We start from the raw sequence: 18,148 nt of genomic DNA on the forward strand, positions 1-18,148 counted from the left end.
AAAATGGGGGTTAAGACTGTGAGCCCCCCGTGGGACAACGTGAGCACCTTGTAACCTCCCCAGTGCTTAGAACAGTGCTTTGCATGTAGTAAACGCTTAATAAATGCTATCATTATTATTACACAGAAGTGAAGTGGCTGGCCCAAAGTCACCCAGCAGACAAGTGGCAGAGCCAGGATTAGAACCCAGGTCCTTCCCAAGCCGGGGCTCTGTTAGGCCACGCTGCGTCTCTAAGTCTTTGTGTAAAGCATCCAAGAAGAGAAAATGACCTCACCACTGACCTCTGGTTCAAACCCTCCCTCCAGCCTTGGAACTCCCTCCCCTTTCATATCCCATAGCTAATAAAAATAATAATAATGGTATTTGTTAAGTGCTTACTATGTGCCAAGCACTGTTCTAAGCACTGGGGTAGATAGAAGGCGATCAGGTTGTCCCATGTGGGGCTCACGGTCATAGTCCCCATTTTACAGATGAGGTAACCGAGGCACAGAGAAGTGAAGTGACTTGCCCAAAGTCTCACAGCTGACAAGTGGCGGAGTCAGAATTGGAACCCACGACCTCCGACTCCTAAGCCCGGCTCTTTCCACTAGATCACGATCACTGCTCTCTTCATCTTCAAGGTCCTCCCGGAATCACACCTCCCTCAGGAGATCTTCCCCAGGGAATATTCTGTTTCCTCAGTTTACATCTCCACTCCTGCCACTTTGGTATTTTCCGTGCCATCTGGTAGTCGAAGCCATTACTTCCTCCTACCTGCAATGTATTTCATTGTCAGTCTCCCCAACTAGATTGTGAGTTTCTTGAGGGCAGGAATCGCCGTACTGTATCCAACGCTTCCAAGTGCTGCCCAGAGTAGATGCTCGACACGTATACTATGGATTGATCGATCGATTACCAAGGCTTGGCTGCTGTGGGCAAGTCATTTCACCGCTCTGTGCGTCAGTTTCCCCTTCTGCACATGGAGATTGGAAACTCAACCCCCCACCTCCCGATTGCCTTATTTTACAGTTCTGGAGTAGGGGGAGGAGCAATGGTTTAATACACGAAATCCTCTGAACCCCCTAATCGAAAAAGGTTTCATTACACGTCGGTATTCCTATTCTGAGCCAAACTGCACGGTTCATACGGGATGTCCCCTTCTAGAAACTCATCCACACAATCAATGAATGGTATTTATTGAGCACTCGCGGTGTGCGGAGCGCTGTATTAGGCGCTTGAAGGCGGAAGAGACTCCTATTGCAAAGCCTCGGCAGAGACTTCCTTCCCCCCCTCCCCTTCCCCCCTCCCACCCACCAGTTGTCTTACTTGCTCTCCCTCCCACCACCACCCCGCGCTCCCCCTCTCTCTCTCTCTCTCTCTCTCTCCTACCCTCCGCCCCCCACCTGTTCCCTCTCCATCCCTCCATCCTTCCCACCCCACCTGCTCTCCCATCCCTCCCACCCCACCTGCTCCCTCCCTCTTTCCCACCCTACCTGCTCTCTCTCCCTCCCTCCCCACCTCTTCCCCCTCCTTCCTTCCCACTTGACCTGTACTCCCTATCCTCCCACCCCACCTGTTCTCCCTCCATCCCTCTCTCCCCCCCACATGCTCTCTCCCTCCCTCCTTCCCACCCACCTGCTCTCCCTCCATCCCTCCCTCACCTGCACTCCCTCCGTCCCTCCCCACTCTGTCTCTCCCTACTCTGTCTCTCTCTCCCACCCCACCTACTCTCCCTCCCTTCCTTCCTCCCACCCCGGCTGCTCTCCCTCCTTCCCTCCCTGACCTGCTCTCCCCCCTCCTTCCCACCTTTCTGCTCGCTCTCCCTCCATCCCTCCCACCCCACCTGCTCTCCCTCCACCCCTCCCTCCCCCACCTGCTCTCCCACCCCACCTGCTCTCTCCCAACACCCCACCTGCTCTCCCTCCATCTCTCCCAACACCCCACCTGCTCTCCCTCCATCTCTCTCCCTCCCACCCCACCTGCTCTCCCTCCATCTCTCCCCCCACCTACTCTACCTTCCTCCCTCCCTCCCCACCTGCTCTCCCTCCCTCCCTCCTTCCCTCCCCCCCACCAGTTCTCCCTCCATCCCTCCCCCCTGCTCTCCTTCCATCTCCCCCTCCCACTCCACCTGCTCTCTCCCAACACCCCACCTGCTCTCCCTCCATCTCTCTCCCTCCCACCCCACCTGCTCTCCCTCCATCTCTCCCCCCACCTACTCTACCTTCCTCCCTCCCTCCCCACCTGCTCTCCCTCCCTCTCTCCCTCCCTCCCCACCAGTTCTCCCTCCATCCCTCCCCCCTGCTCTCCTTCCATCTCCCCCTCCCACCCCACCTGCTCTCTCCCAACACCCCACCTGCTCTCCCTCCATCTCTCCCACCCCACCTGCTGTCCCTCCATCTCTCTCTCTCCCTCCCACCCCACCTGCTCTCCCTCCATCTCTCCCCTCACCTACTCTACCTTCCTCCCTCCCTCCCCACCTGCTCTCCCTCCCTCTCTCCCTCCCCCCGCCTGCTCTCCCATCATCTCTCCTTCCCCCTCCCTGCTCTCCCTCCCTCTCTCCCTCCCCCCACCCCCACCTGCTCTCCCATCCCTCCCCCTCCCTCTCTCCCTCCCTCCATCCCCCCATCTCCCATCCCTCCCACCCTCCTCCCTCCCACCCCACCTGCTCTCCCATCCCTCCCACCCTCCCTCCCACCTCCACCCCTGCTCTCCCTCCCTCCCCACCTGCTCCCCCCCTCCATCCCTCCCTCCCTGCTCTCCCCCCATCTCTCCCCTAACCCTCCCCCCCCCCCGGGGCCCCGTGGACCTGCGCGGCGGGTTCCGCAGCTGCACCGTCTCCATGGCTCCCGCTCACTGCCCCATAGCACAGCACCGCTCAGTACAGCACCGCTCAGTACAGCGCCCCGCCGCTCCGCACGGCGGCGCTTCCGCTTTCCCCCCCGACCGGAAGCGCCGGGCGGGGGGGGGGGGCGGGGAGGGGGAGAAAGGGGCGCGCGCCCCCCCTCCGGGGTCACGTGGCCTTCCCCCTCCGGGTCACGTGACCGCCCCTCTCCCGGGTCACGTGGGCCCGGGACGGCGGGAAGGAGGCGGCGGCGGCGGCAGGCGGCTGAGGAGAGATGGGCCGCCCTGGGGGCCCGCCCTCGGTTTAGTCGTCGTCGTCATCATATTATTAATAATAATAATGCCATTTCGTCATCATATTAATAATAATAATAATGGCATTTCGTCCTCATCGTCATATTAATAAAAATGACATTTCATCATCGTCCTATTAATAATAACAATGGCATTTCGTCATCCTCTTAATAATAATAATAATGGCATTTACCAAGCACTTACCCTGTGCAGAGCACTCTTCTAAGTGCTGGGCACTGTTCTAAGCACTGGATTGTAATATTATTATTTAAATTAATATTATAAATTATATTAATATAATTTATATTTACTATGATATGAGATACAATTTGTGTTTATTATATTATATAGAATATAATATAATGTAAATTATATTAACGCTATTTTAATCGTTATATTAATAATGAGGAGGAGGAGGATGATGGTATTAAGCGCTTGCGATGTGCTGAGCACCGTTCTAAGCGCTGGGGGAGAGACAAGGTGATGAGGTTGCCCCACGTGGGGCTCGCAGCCTTCATCCCCATTTGACGGATGAGGGAACTGAGGCTCAGAGAGTAATAATAATGGTGGTATTAAAGGCTTACTATATGCCAACCCCTGTTCTAAGCACTGGGGTAGATACAAGGTCATCAGGTGGCCCCCCATGGGGCCGACAGTCTTCACCCCCATTTGAGGGATGAGGGAACTGAGGCCTAGGGAATAATAATAATAATAATGAGGGTATTAAGGGCTTACTATGTGCCAAGCACTGTTCTAAGCACTGGAGGAGATACAAGGTCATCAGGTGGCCCCACGTGGGGCTCACAGTCTTCATCCCCATTTGACGGATGAGGGGCCTGAGGCCCAAAGAATAATAATGATGATGGCATTAAGGGCTTAGTCTGTGCCAAACACTGTTTTAAGTGCTGGGGGAGGTACAAGGTCATCAGGTGGCCCCACGTGGGACTCCCAGTCTTCATCCCCATTTGACGGATGAGGGAACTGAGGCCCAAAGAGTAATAATAATGATGGTGTTAAGGACTTACTATATGCCAAGCACTGTTCTAAGCGCTGGGGTAGATACAAAGTCATCAGGTGGCCGCCCGTGGGGCTCACAGTCTTAATAATAATAATAATAATAATGGCATTTATTAAGCGCTTACTATGTGCAAAGCACTGTTCTAAGCGCTGGGGAGGTTACAAGGTGATCAGGTTGTCCCACGGGGGGCTCACAGTCTTCATCCCCACTTTACAGATGAGGTAAGTGAGGCCCAGAGAAGTTAAGTGACTTGCCCAGAGTCACGCAGCTGACAATTGGTGGAGCCGGGATTTGAACCCGTGACCTCTGACTCCAAAGCCCGGGCTCTTTCCACTGAGCCACGCTGCTTCTCTATTTATTGAGCACTTACTGTGTGCAAAGCACCGCACTAAGCTCTCGGGAGGGTACAATACAACTGAGTTGACAGACGCGTTCCCTGCCCACATCAAACAGTCTAGAAGGGGAGAAAGACATTAGTGTAAAATGACATTTAGAAGTAGTACACAGAGCTGTAGGGCAAATATCAAATACCCAAGTCTAATATTCCCTGCCCCAGTCTGATGGTCAATAAATATTATCACTAGATCGAGAAACACTGCAGAGGGCTATTGAAGGACAGGCCCTCTGCCTGAATGTTTTCTGGACTGTTTAGTCTGTGCCCAGGGCAGATTCATGATCCCAGCAATTATTATAATAATGATAATAATAATAATAATAATGGCTTTTACTAAGCACTTACTATGTGCAAAGCACTGTTCTAAGTGCTGGGGAGGTTACAAGGTGATCAGGTTGTCCCATGGGGGATTCACAGTCTTAATCCCCATTTTACAGATGAGGTAACTGAGGCACAGAGAAGTTAAGTGACTTGCCCAAAGTCACACAGCTGACAATTGGCAGAGCCGGGATTTGAACCCATGACCTCTGACTCCAAAACCCTTGCTCTTTCCACTGAGCCACGCTACTTATGAACATACCCGTAATTTGTTTATTTTATTGTCTGTGTCCCCCTCTGGACTGTAAGCTCACTGTGGGCAGGGAATGTCTGTTGTGTTGTCCTCTCCCTAACATCTAGTACAGTGCTCTGCACACAGTAAGCACACAATAAATAATAATAATAATGGCATTTATTAAGTGCTTACTATGTGCAAAGCACTGTTCTAAGCGCTAGGGAGGTTACAAAGTGATCCGTTTGTCCCACGGGGGGCTCACAGTCTTAATCCCCATTTTACAGATGGGGGAACTGAGGCCCAGAGAAGTGAAGTAACTTGTCCAAAGTCACACAGCTAATTGGCGGAGCCGGAATTTGAACCCATGACCTCTGACTCCAAAGCCCGCGCTCTTCCCACTGAGCCGCACTGCTTCTCATAAGCGCTTACTACAGTGCTCTGCACACAGTAAACGCTCAATAAATATGATTGAATGAATGAAGACTCTGAGCCCCATGTAGTACAGGGACTGGGTCCAACCTTCTAGACTGTGAACCTGTAGGGATTGTCTCTATTTGTTGCCGAATTGTACTTTCCAAGTGCTCAGTACAGTGCCCTGCACACAGTAAGCGCTCAATAAATACAAAAGACCCGCAGCCCATCTCCACTTTTCCCGGCCGCCTGCTCTCCCTCACGCCCGTAGAACAATCCTCGGCTAAGCACGGACACTCACTTGCGGAGAAACGTTCGTTTACCTCCGTCCCTGTCCTCTCCTCTCCTGCTAGGACTAAAAATCCAGCCTCGCAGACATCCACAGTCTCCTGAAAATCGAACCAAAGAAGAGTGCTGCGGAGACGCTCCGGTGGGAATTAAGCCAGAGTTTAAAATAAATATCCGAAGCAGGCTGGATGGAAGCCTCGGTCTGCTTTTACCCAAAAAATCCTGGGCCTCGCCTGCCCCTGCGACCAACTTTATCTGACAGGGAGAAGGGAGGCAGGCTGGATTCCCTGCCCCGCTCCTCCTCACTTCATTTTATGCCCGTTTATTTGAAAGGATTCTGCTTCCAACAAATGAGGACAGCAGGAAGTCGGCCTGCTGTCGCTCCTCCTGTCAGTTCGGGGATGGGAAGAAGGGCACGGATCTTCACCCCCGGAGTCCAGGGATGCCCTTTCTGCTGCATGTGAGCTGCGAAGAGGGCCCTGCCTGCTCCGTTCCATCTGAGCAACGTCCCTAGGGATGCCCCGCTTCCTCCGAAAAGGCCAAGCGGTCCCCGATCAAAGAGCAAACACCTTGTCTCCGTTCAACCCGCTGAGCCTCTCCTCCCCTAAGTTAGAGGGGAGGGGTGGAAGGGATAAATGGACAGACGGGGGGCCCAAAGCCCCAGCCACGGGGCAGATGCTGAACTGAGCACACTGACCGGCTTAATTTGAGCTAGCCAGAGCCGCTGCTACTTTCCCTCTCAAGGACAGAGACGAGAAAAGCCTCGGAGGAAAGTGGCGGATGTCGCTAGCCAGCTTGCTTCAGGATTGGGACTCTATCATCCCCTGGACTCAGCAGCCGGACCCGTGAAACACATCTTTATTCTTTCATTCCCGTCGAGCGGTCCTCTGGAAGCCACCCAGACGAGCTACTAACTGAAATAATATGATTGCTGTCTGATTCTGCTTTCATTTTCACTTCTCCCCCCCTCAGCCCACAGCTGGTGAGGCCGGATAGGTCCGTTCCGTCTTGCGGTGGACGCTTTCTTGGGGCACGATGGGGGCTGGGGGGTCATGAACCCCTGAAAGGAAGACCAGGCCAGGGCTGGGCTCATTTGTAGCAGAGACTAGGGGGAAGAAGGGGAGAAAGCTCACAGCTTCAGGCTGTTGGGCCCAGAGACAGGAAGAAGGCTCAGAGAGGCTCACCCATCATGGCTTCTTTAAGAAGAAAGATTAATCCTACCCTCCCTCGCAGCCTTCACTCCCCCGGGGAGAGTCGAGGGGCACATAGCTGCGGCAGGCTCCGAAGAAAAGCAACTGTGTGACTCAGTGATTGGAATTTCTTTCAATAGGTGGGCCTCCGTTATCAGGTGGCTGCAGCCCTTAGCCAGACCAGGAAACAAGTTACAGGACACATCTTGGATTGAGGTGATGGTGGAGTGCTATTCACCCCTGCAGTCATTTCACGTCCGTTTCTGAAGAAACACAGCCCTAACTCCAAATGCTTAAAGCCAGACTTCCATGCTTTGAGCGACGAGACCCAATGTCTACATCATTTTGACTTACATCAGGGGGTGTCATACACTCCTTAAGGGGGTAAGGGGAGTGGTTTGTGTATGTTTGGTGGGGGGTGGCAGTCATTGAGATCCAGAAAGGGGAACACATGGGGACTCAAGAAGTTCCACTCCCAACTGCTGCCTGGGCTGGAATTGAGTATGTTCTCCACAACTTTACCCTAAGACCAAGCAGGTCTCTGACTTGGGAGGGGCAGGTTTCCTCCTAGCCAGGGATGGCCAGGCTAAACCGGAAGGGAACTCCTGTTCTGAGTCTTCTGCTCAGCCAGCTCCTACCCTGACTAAAAATGTAGGCTGAGGCAGGTTCCTCTCCGCCTCCCGCCACGACCCAGCGGAGGCAGGTCCGCGAAGGGCCCGGGAGGTATCCGCTTGGACGAACTTCGGGCTCAGACGGGAGCTGACTCCTCCTGGGCCTCGTCCCGCAGGGCAAGGTGCCCGCCTGACCCGGGCCGCCCCTGCCCTCAGTGCAGGAAGGGTGCGGGGATCTTGGGCAGTTCTGGGGGCTGGTGGGCCTGGATTACCGTAACGGCCTCTTCAATCTGGGGGGAACAGAGAAGGAGGGTTATTCAACCTCGGTCCTACCTATGCCTTTTACGAAGGAGGGGATGGTGCTGCCACATTCCCAGAAGCTATGCCAGAAAGCAGGTTCGGCACCCCCGTTTTTCTAGCCCCTTTCAGGACACTTCCCCTCACTACATACACACACTTTACTGACCAAGGGTTAGGGTTGCTTTTTTGTTGGGGGACGGGATGTCAGCCTCACACAGTCATATTTAATGAGCGCCTACTGCCTGCAGAGCACTACACTAAGCCCTTGGGAGAGGACGACAGAAGGAGTAACCCCTACCCTTGAGGATCACAGATAGACGTACAAAAATAAAACCCAGCAAGAGGAGATTGGGAAAGGCCGAGGCCAGGTGTGTACGGCTGTGTCCACCGGGCCGTAGCTCGGCCTCGACTTCCCCAGGTCTCCGCCCCGCGGTCGCTCCGACGGGCCGTGGGGGAGGGAGCGGCCGGTACCTTGGACCGCAGGGACGCCGGGGACTCCAGCAACAACAGCACCTCGGAATTGTCAATCTCCAGCAGCATGCCCGTGATCTTGCCCGCGAGGGAGGGGTGCAGTGGGTAGATGAGGTGGTAGAGACGCTCACCTGTTGGGGATGACAGGATGTCTTGGACTGGGGTGGGGGGGGAGGCCCCTGACCCACCCGGCCGTTCCGCTACACTGGCAGCACCGAGCTCCCCCTCCCACCCATCTCTCCCCCGGCAAGCGGTCAGGGCGACAGGGAGGTTTGGATGTTTGCTTCCTTGATCTAGGAATCGAGAGACAGAGTCTGGTTGTGGGGAGGGGGGGGGTGTAATAATAATAATAATAATAGCATTTATTAAGTGCTTACTATGTACAAAGCACTGTTCTAAGCACTGGGGAGGTTGGTTACAAGGTGATCAGGTTGTCCCACGGGGGGCTCACGGTCTTAATCCCCATTTTACAGATGCGGTAACTGAGGCCCAGAGAAGTGAAGTGACTTGCCCAGTCACACAGCTGACAATTGGTGGAGGCAGGATTTGAACCCATGACCTCTGACTCCAAAGCCCGGGCTCTTTGAACTGAGCCACGCTGCTTCTTAAGCCCTTACTATGTGCACAACACTGGGGTAGATATAGAGAAACAGCATGGCTTAGATTATAGAGCACGGGCCTGGGAATTAGAAAGTCATTGGTTCTAATCCCGGCTCTGCCGCTTGTTAATGTGACCTTGGGCAAGTCACTCCACTTCTCTGTGCCTCAGTTCCCTCATCTGTAAAATGGGGATTGAGACTGCGAGCCCCATGTGGGACAGGGACCATGTCCAACCCGATTATCTTCTAATAATAATGATGGTATTTGTTAAGCTCTCTATCCCAGTATGTAGAACAGTGCTTACCCCATAGTAAGCACTTAACAAGTAGTAATAATAATAGCATTTATTAAATGCTTACTATGTACAAAGCACTGTTTTACATGCTGGGGAGGTTACAAGGTGATCAAGTTGTCCCACGGGGGGCTCACAGTCTTAATCCCCATTTGACAGATGAGGTCACAGACACAGAGAAGTTAAGTCACTTGTCCAAAGTCACACAGCTGACAATTGGCTGGGATTAGAACCCACGACTTCTGAATCCCAAGCCCTGGCTCTTTCCACTGAGCCATGCTGCTTTTCTAAATACTATTATTATTATTGTTATTACTACTACTGTTAGGCCTGGACCAATGCCCGGGACGAGTTAAACTGGGCCAGAGGTCAACTCAATCCCATCCCTCCCTCCTGGAACCAAGACTGTATCTTATCTGCTTCTACCGCTTCTTCCCCTGTGCTTAATACAGTGCTTGGCACGGAATAAGCGGACGTGTGTTCCCCCCCGGGTCCACCTACCGAGCATCTGCTTCTGTTCCTGCGGCGGGGCCGTGGCCAGCATAGACGCAGTGAGAGGCTCTTGTCCGAGGACGTGAACAGCCGATTCCACCTGGATACGGCACAAGGGACTCGCGCATCTCCTCCCGGCTCTGATTCATCTCAGGGCCCACTGCCCCCGCTAAACTAGAAGCCCCTTGAGGGTGAGGACTGTGTCTACTCATTTTGCCGTACACCGAGTGTTGCACATCAAGCAAAAAGAGTCCTCATGATCTCCTTCAAGGCTCTTCACCACCTCTCCCATCGTACACCTCTGTTTCCTTCACCGTCCTCTAGACTATAAGCTTGTTGTGGGCAGGAAATATATTCATTCATTCATTCAATCGTATTGAGCGCTTACTGTGTGCAGAGTGCTGTATGAAGCACTTGGGAAGTCCAAGTCGGCAACATATAGAGACAGGCCCTACCCAACAATGGGTTCACAGTCTAGAAGGGGGAGATGGACAACAAAACAAAACATGGGGACAGGTGTCAAGTCATCAGAACAAACAGAATTAAAGCTAAATGCACATCTGTGTATCATGCTATTGTACTCTCCCAAGCGCTTAGAACAGTGCTTTGCATATGATAAGTGCTCAATAAATGCGATTGACTGACTGACCTGACCAACCCCAAGTCTCTCCATCTTCAAAGCCCTCCTAAAAATCCACTTCTTCCTCGGCTGCTGCATCAACCCAACCACCACTTCCAGTGTCCATCTACCCACTTATTTCTACCCATCTGTAGAAATCGTTCAGGAACTATGGTTGACTGATCAAGGTGGGGCACAGAACCGTACCCCAGCTTCCCACCTTCTTGCCCATCTCTCGCCCACGTCCTGCCTCTGGCCTGAAATCCCCTCTCCTCAAATCCCGCAGAAAGATACTCTCTCCCGCTTCAAAGCCCTCACTGAGGGCCCCTCTCCTCCAGGAGGCCTTCCCTGACTAAGCCCCCTTTCCTCTTCTCCCTCTCCCTTCTGCTCCCCTTTCCCAGGCCCTCAGCGTGAATGTCCATATCTGTACTTTATATTAATGTCTGTCTCTCCCCACCTCTAGACCATAAGCTCACTGTGGTCAGGGAATGTGTCTGTTATTTTGTACTCTCCCGAGTGCTGTTTACTATTGTCTTGGACTCTCTGAAGCACTTAGTACAGCACTCTGCACACAGTCAGAGCTCAATAAATATGACTGAATGAGTGAATCCACCCCGCAAGGGAGGAAACAGCCTGGCAAACCCCCCAACGAATGTGTCTGTTATTTTGTACTCTCCCGAGTGCTGTTTACTATTGTATCGGACTCTCTGAGGCACTTAGTACAGCACTCTGCACAGTCAGAGCTCAATAAATGTGACAATGAATGAATCCACCCTGCAAGGGAGGAAACAGCCTGGCAAACCCCCAACGAATGTGTCTGTTATTTTGTACTCTGAGTGCTGTTTACTGTTGTATCGGACTCTCTAAAGCATTTAGTACAGCACTCTGCACACAGTCAGAGCTCAATAAATATGATTGAATGAATGAATCCACCCTGCAAGGGAGGAAACAGCCTGGCAAACCCTCCCAACGAATGTGTCTGTTATTTTGTACTCTCAAGTGCTGTTTACTGTTGTCTTGGACTCTCTGAAGCACTTAGTACAGCACTCTGCACACAGTCAGAGCTCAATAAATATGACTGAATGAATGAATCCACCCCGCAAGGGAGGAAACAGCCTGGCAAACCCCCCAACGAATGTGTCTGTTATTTTGTACTCTCCCGAGTGCTGCTTACTATTGTATCAGACTCTCTGAAGCACTTAGTACAGCACTCTGCACACGGTCAGAGCTCAATAAATATGACTGAATGAATGAATCCACCCTGCAAGGGAGGAAACAGCCTGGCAAACCCCCCAACGAATGTGTCTGTTATTTTATACTCTCGAGTGCTGTTTACTGTTGTCTTGGACTCTCTGAAGCACTTAGTACAGCACTCTGCACACAGTCAGAGCTCAATAAATATGACTGAATGAATGAATCCACCCCGCAAGGGAGGAAACAGCCTGGCAACCCTCCCCCCAACAACTGTCCTGATCTCCCCGAAAGCCAACGCTACACCCAGCCCCGGCTGGGGGTGGGAGAGGGGAAGAAGAACCGGATGGGCCCCGGCTTACCTGCTGGGCATTGCGGACCGCCTGGGTGTACTTGAATTGCTGGGGACTGCGACTCACAGTCAAGGAACCGGGCATCCCAGGGCCCGTGGTCTGGGTGCCAATATTGGCTGCAACCCACAAGCGAGAGGGTAAGAACTTGCCCCCCCACCCCAATCCGCCTCCCCACCTCTGGAGAGAGGATGGACACAAGAGGCTTTTCTACTCGGAGCAGGGACAGGTGGTCTTCAAGTAGTAACCGAGGACCAGGAGTACCAGACCATATAATAATAATAACGGCATTTATTAAGCGCTTACTACATGCAAAGCACTGGGGAGTTCACAAGGTGATCAGGTTGTCCCACGTGGGGCTCACAGTCTTAATCCCCATTTTACAGATGAGGAAACTGAGGCACAGAGAAGTGACTTGTCCAAAGTCACACGGCTAAGTGGTGGAGCCGGAATTTGAACCCATGACCTCTGACTCCAAAGCCCGGGCTCTTTCCACTGAGCCACGCCGCTTCTTTAAAAACCACCGAGCCGCTTCTGAGGGCACAGTCTCATTCTGCAGGAGAGAGGGCCGGGCCCTGGATGGAGAACCACTATGGTATCATGCCCACCCTGAATATAGCGCTCGCTGCTTTGGTCGCCAAAAAGCCGTGCTGCTCTCCCCTTCCCCCTCGACTCCCCGAAAAAATGACGTCTTCCGGCTGCTGGCGGGACTCATTCACTCATCACCCCCTTGCTCACGTCCCCCCAGCCCCCTGAGGATCCAACAGGTCAGCACTCTTCCCACCTTCAAAGCCCTACTGAAATCATATCTCCTCCAGGAAGCCTGCCCTGATTAGTCTCACCTGTGAAATACGTATTAAACAATCGTATTTATTGAGCGCTTACTGTGTGCAGAGCACTGTACTAAGCGCTTGGGAAGCACAAGTTGGCAACATATAGAGACAGTCCCTACCCACAGTCCATATGGAACATGGACTGTATCCAATCTGATTAGCTTGTATCTACCCCCGTGCTTAGTATAGTGTCTGGCATACAGTAAACACTTAACACCATAAAATACCCTGTAAATAAAATGTATTTGTGTATATCTGTAATTTACTCATTTATCTATTTATTTATATTAATACCCATCTCCCCATTTAGACTGTGGGCAGGAATGTGTCATATTGTAATAATAATAATTATAATAATAATGATGGCATTTGTTAAGCACTTACTATGTGCAAAGCACTGTTCATTCATTCAATCGTATTTATTGAGCGCTTACTGTGTGCAGAGCACTGTACTAAGCGCTTGGGAAGTACAATCGTATTTATTGAGCGCTTACTGTGTGCAGAGCACTGTACTAAGCGCTTGGGAAGTACAAGTTGGCAACAAATAGAGACGGTCCCTACCCAACAGTGGGCTCACTGTTCTAAGTGCTGGGGAGGATACAAGGTGATTAAGTTGTCCCACGTGGGGCTCACAATCTTAATCCCCATTTTACAGATGAGGGAACTGAGGCACAGGGAAGTTAAGTGACTTACCCGAAGTCACACAGCTGGCAAGTGGCGGAGCTGCGATTTGAACCCACGACCAAGCGCTTAGTACAGTGCTTTGCACACAAGCACTCAAATACGATTGAATGAATGAACCCCATTTTTCCACCTTACGTTTAATCCCATCCCTCAGCCCTTACATACGTATCTTATTACTTGGTTCCATTTTAGCGTCTGTGTCCCCCTCCGCACCCTCCAAGCTAGACTGTGAGCTACTTGAAGGATCGGATCTCCTCTCCCGGGCGGTTAGTACAGTGCTCTGTACGGAGGAAGCGCTCAGTAAATAGCACCGATCAATCGACTGACTCACCAACAGTCTGCGAGAGTGAGGCTGGTTGGGAGGCCTGAATGGAGGCCGGTTTGACGGTGCTGATGCCAGACTGGAAGCGCCGGGGTGCTAGAGGTGTCCGCATCAGCGGGGTGGCTGTCGGGGGGCGAGGAGGAGGCTGAGGGAGGGAGTCGGTCACATAGGACTACCGGAAGGTGCGGGGGGGTGGGGGTCTTTCTCTCACACATACACACGCGTGCACACACATGTTGGGACGTGGGCAGGGAGGAAAGGGGTCACGTCTCCCCGTTCTACGGTCCGGAACATTCCCCCTGGCTCTCAGTACAGTGGTAAACGCTCAATCGATACTATCGATTGGGCGATCGGCGGAGAGAGGGTTTGCAACCTCGCCGACGGGTGTTTAGGGGGGCAGAGATCCGCTGGGAAGTCAGGTCTCTGCAAACCCGGGGCCCTGGATCCAAAATTCACAGGCCCTGGAGTTCCCGCTTGAGGCGGAGGGATAGAGGGGGCCGGCGCTGCGGGTGTCTTCCCCGTCCTTCCCCCTTCCCCGGTGGGGTGGAGGGCGGAGACACTCACACGAAGGTCTTGGAGGCTGGACGGCCCAGCGCGGGGCAGGCCGCACAGGGGCCACGGGGCTGGGGCCGTAGAACGTGGCTCTGGCCGGGGGCTGCAGGAGGAAGAGGAGCCGGTAAAGGACCAGAGGCCGGCGGGATGCAGGGTGGCTGAATCCCGGCTCCGCCACATGTCTGCTGTGTGACCTTGGGCAAGTCACTTCACTTCTCTGAGCCTCACTTCCCTCATCTGGAAAATGGGGATTAAGACTGCAAGCCCCACGTGGGACAACCTAATCACCTTGTATCCCCCCAGCACTTAGTGCTTTGCACATAGTAAGCACTCAAATGCCATCATCATCAGACATAGAGACGGGGCTCACAACGCTGCCCACTTGTATTTAGTACAGTGCTCTGCACACAGTAAGCGCTCAATACAATTGAATGAATGAATGATCACCAGGGCTGAGGTCTGCCCGGAGGGTTTTTTTTTTTTTATAGCATTTATTAAGCGCTTACTATGTGCAAAGCACTGTTCTAAGCGCTGGGGAAGTTACAAGGTGATCGGGTTGTCCCATGTGGGGCTCACAGTCTTAATCCCCATTTGACAGATGAGGGAACTGAGGCCCAGAGAAGTGAAGTGACTGGACCAAACTCACCCAGCTGACAAGTGGCAGAGCCGGAATTTGAACCCATGACCTCTGACTCCAAAGCCCGGGCTCTTTCCACTGAGCCACGCTGCTTCTCAATCCCAGCCACTTCTCTGTGCCTCAGTTACCGCAAGTGACTTGCCCAAAGTCACATAGCTGATAAGTGGCAGAGCGGGGATTAGAACCCATGACCTTTGACTCCCGAGCCCCTGCTCTTTCCATTGAGCCGCTGTCCATGGGAGGGGTACCCTCATAAACTCAGGCGAGAACTACAACAGAGTTTAACTTGCAGAAATGTGGAAACCAGTAGCTTCCATCCCTTCCTGGCTCCTGACACAGCGGAAGTCTGGTCTAGACTGACAATCAATCAATCAATTGTATTTATTGAGCGCTTACTGTGTGCAGAGCACTGTACTAAGCGCTTGGGAAGTACAAGTTGGCAACATATAGAGACGGTCCCTACCCAACAGTGGGCTCACAGTCTAAAAAGCACACTGAGAAGCAGCATGGCTCAGTGGAAAGAACCCGGGCTTTGGAGTCGGAGGTCATGGGTTCAAATCCCCACTCTGCCAACTGTCAGCTGTGTGACTTTGGGCAAGTCACTTCTCTGGCCCTCAGTTACCTCATCTGTAAAATGGGGATGAAGACTTTGAGCCCCCCGTGGGACAACCTGATCACCTTATAACCTCCCCAGCGCTTAGAACAGTGCTTTGCACATAGTAAGCGCTTAATAAATGCCATTATTATTATTATTCCCCAGTGTTTAGAACAGTGCTTTGCACCTAGTAAGCATATAATAATTTTAGAGAAGCAGCATGGCCCAGTGGAAAGAGCCCGGGCTTTGGAGTCAGAGATCATGGGTTCAAATCCCAACTCTGCCATTTGTCAGCTGCGTGACTTTGGGCAAGTCACTTCACTTCTCTGTGCCTCGGTTCCCTCATCTGTAAAAGGGGGATTAAGACTGAGCCCCCCGTGGGACAACCTGATCACCTTGTAACCTCCTCAGCGCTTAGAACAGTACTTTGCATATAGTAAGCACTTAATAAATACCATCATTATCATCATTATTATTATTAGACCAACCCAGAGGACTGAAGCAGAGGCACTCAAGAGTGGCTTTGCTCTCGGGTGGACACAACTCTGGTCACTGTCACAGCGCTTATGCACCCATCCTTATACTCTGTTGCTTCTCCCATCTGATTTATTTTCATGTCTGTCTCCCCCGCTAGATTGAATGTCTACCCATTCTACTGGACTCTCCCCAGCATTTAGTAAAGCGCTCTGCACAAGGTAAGGGCTCAACAAATACCCCTGATTGACTGGACCAGATCAGGTATGAGACGTCGACTGAGCCCCCTCCTTCCTCTCCCCCTCCTCATCCCCACCGCCTTACCTCCTTCCCCTCCCCACAGCACCTGTATATATGATAATAATAATAATAATAATAATAATAAATAATGATGGCATTTATTAAGCACTTACTATGTGCAAAGCACTGTTCTAAGCGCTGGGGAGGTTACAAGGTGATCAAGCTGTCCCATGTGGGGCTCACAGTCTTAATCCCCATTTTACAGATGAGGTAACTAATGCACAGAGAAGTTAAGTGACTTGCCCAGAGTCACACAGCTGCCAACTGGCGGAGCCGGGGTTTGAACCCGTGACCTCTGACTCCAAAGCCCATGCTCTTTCCATTGAGCCACGCTGCTTCTCATATATGTATATGTTTGTACATATTTATTCTATTTATTTTATTTTGTTAATACGTTTTGTTCTCTGTCTCCCCTTTCTAGACCGTGAGCCCACTGTTGGGTAGGGACCGTCTCTATATGTTGCCAAGTTGGACTTCCCAAGCGCTTAGTACAGTGCTCTGCACACAGTAAGTGCTCAATAAATACGATTGAATGAATAAATGAATGACTGAGCCTGAGGTTAGAGAGACTGGCGGCCATCTCCGAGTAACCCAGGCCTCAAGGACTTAGAACTCCCTTATCCACCATCCCTGGAGGGAGGGAAATGGCAGCCCATTACTGCAGACTAATCACTTGGTTGCCCATCCACCTCGGCATCAAATGGAAACTCCTCACCATGGGTTTTGAAACACTCAATCATCTTGCCCCCTCCCACCTCGCACCTCTCCTACTCCAGCCCAGCCCGCAATACTTCATTCCTCTAATACTAACTTTCCCACTTACCTTGATCTTGTACACAGACCTCGCTGCTGACCTCTCGCCCAAATCAATTGTATTTATTGAGCGCTTACTGTGTGCAGAGCACTGCACTAAGCACTTGGGAAGTGCAAGCTGGCAACATATAGAGACAGTCCCTACCCAACAGTGGGCTCACAGTCTAGAAGGGGGAGAAATTCCAAATCCTGCCTCTGGCCTGGAATGCCCTGTCTCCTCCGTGCTGACAGGATTACTCTTCCCCAACTTCAAAGGCACCTCTGCAAGAAGTCTTCCCTCCTTTCTTCTCCCACTCCCTTCTGCATCACCCTGACTTGCTCCCTTTATTCATTCCCCCTCCCCGGCCCCACAGCACTTATGTCCTTATCTGTCCATTCTATTGGATTCCCCCAAGCATTTAGTAATAATGATAATAATGGCATTTATTAAGCACTTACTATGTGCAAAGCACCATTCTAAGCACTCTGCACAAGGTAAGGGCTCAAATACCCCTGACTGACTGGACCAGATCAGGGATGAGACTTCAACTGAGCCTGAGGTTAGAGAGACTGGCAGCCATCTCCAAGTAACCCGGGCCCCAATAAATATAAATATTTATTTATATTGACGTCCCTATCTGCCATTTATTTATATTGATGTCCCTATCTGCCATTTATTTATATTGAGCCTTCTAGTTTGTGAACCTTCTAGACTGTGAGCCCGCTGTTGGGTAGGGACCGTCTATATGTTGCCAGCTTGTACTTCCCAAGCGCTTAGTACAGTGCTCTGCACACAGTAAGCGCTCAATAAATATGATTGAATGAATGTCCCTATCTGCCATTTATTTATATTGATGTCTATCTCCCCCTCTAGATTGTAAACTCACTGTGGGCAGGGAATGTGTCTATTATATTGTTTTACCCTACTCTCCCAAGCACTTAGTACAGTGCTCTGCACACAGTAAGCGCTCAAGGATGATTGACTATGGCATTTATTGAGCATTTACTGTGTGAAAAGCATTGTACCAAGCACGTAGGAGAGTATAATCCCACAACCTCGTGCTT

General features: G+C 51.8%; 2 protein-coding genes across 3 annotated transcripts in view; both read right to left on the minus strand.

Annotated features, from left to right (window-relative positions):
* STK4 (serine/threonine kinase 4) overlaps nt 1–2,854 on the minus strand; it is a 119,650-nt gene extending 116,796 nt beyond the window's left edge. For both annotated transcript variants that reach the window (XM_038750229.1, XM_038750230.1), the window contains exon 1: nt 2,786–2,854. In XM_038750229.1, coding sequence (XP_038606157.1) covers nt 2,786–2,820 — 35 coding nt within the window. In that variant the 5' untranslated portion in view covers nt 2,821–2,854. The remainder of the gene's footprint in view (nt 1–2,785) is intronic.
* Nucleotides 2,855–7,752: 4,898 nt separating this feature from the next.
* PABPC1L (poly(A) binding protein cytoplasmic 1 like) overlaps nt 7,753–18,148 on the minus strand; it is a 29,598-nt gene continuing 19,202 nt past the window's right edge. Inside the window, exons 10-15 of the mRNA XM_038750488.1 lie at nt 14,298–14,388; nt 13,743–13,856; nt 11,907–12,013; nt 9,744–9,834; nt 8,351–8,481; nt 7,753–7,869 (exon numbers count right to left, since the gene is read on the minus strand). Coding sequence (XP_038606416.1) covers nt 7,792–7,869; nt 8,351–8,481; nt 9,744–9,834; nt 11,907–12,013; nt 13,743–13,856; nt 14,298–14,388 — 612 coding nt within the window. The 3' untranslated portion in view covers nt 7,753–7,791. The remainder of the gene's footprint in view (nt 7,870–8,350; nt 8,482–9,743; nt 9,835–11,906; nt 12,014–13,742; nt 13,857–14,297; nt 14,389–18,148) is intronic.

This window comes from Tachyglossus aculeatus, chromosome 8 (genome assembly GCF_015852505.1).
Source record: "Tachyglossus aculeatus isolate mTacAcu1 chromosome 8, mTacAcu1.pri, whole genome shotgun sequence".
Taxonomy (NCBI): Eukaryota; Metazoa; Chordata; class Mammalia; order Monotremata; family Tachyglossidae; genus Tachyglossus; species Tachyglossus aculeatus.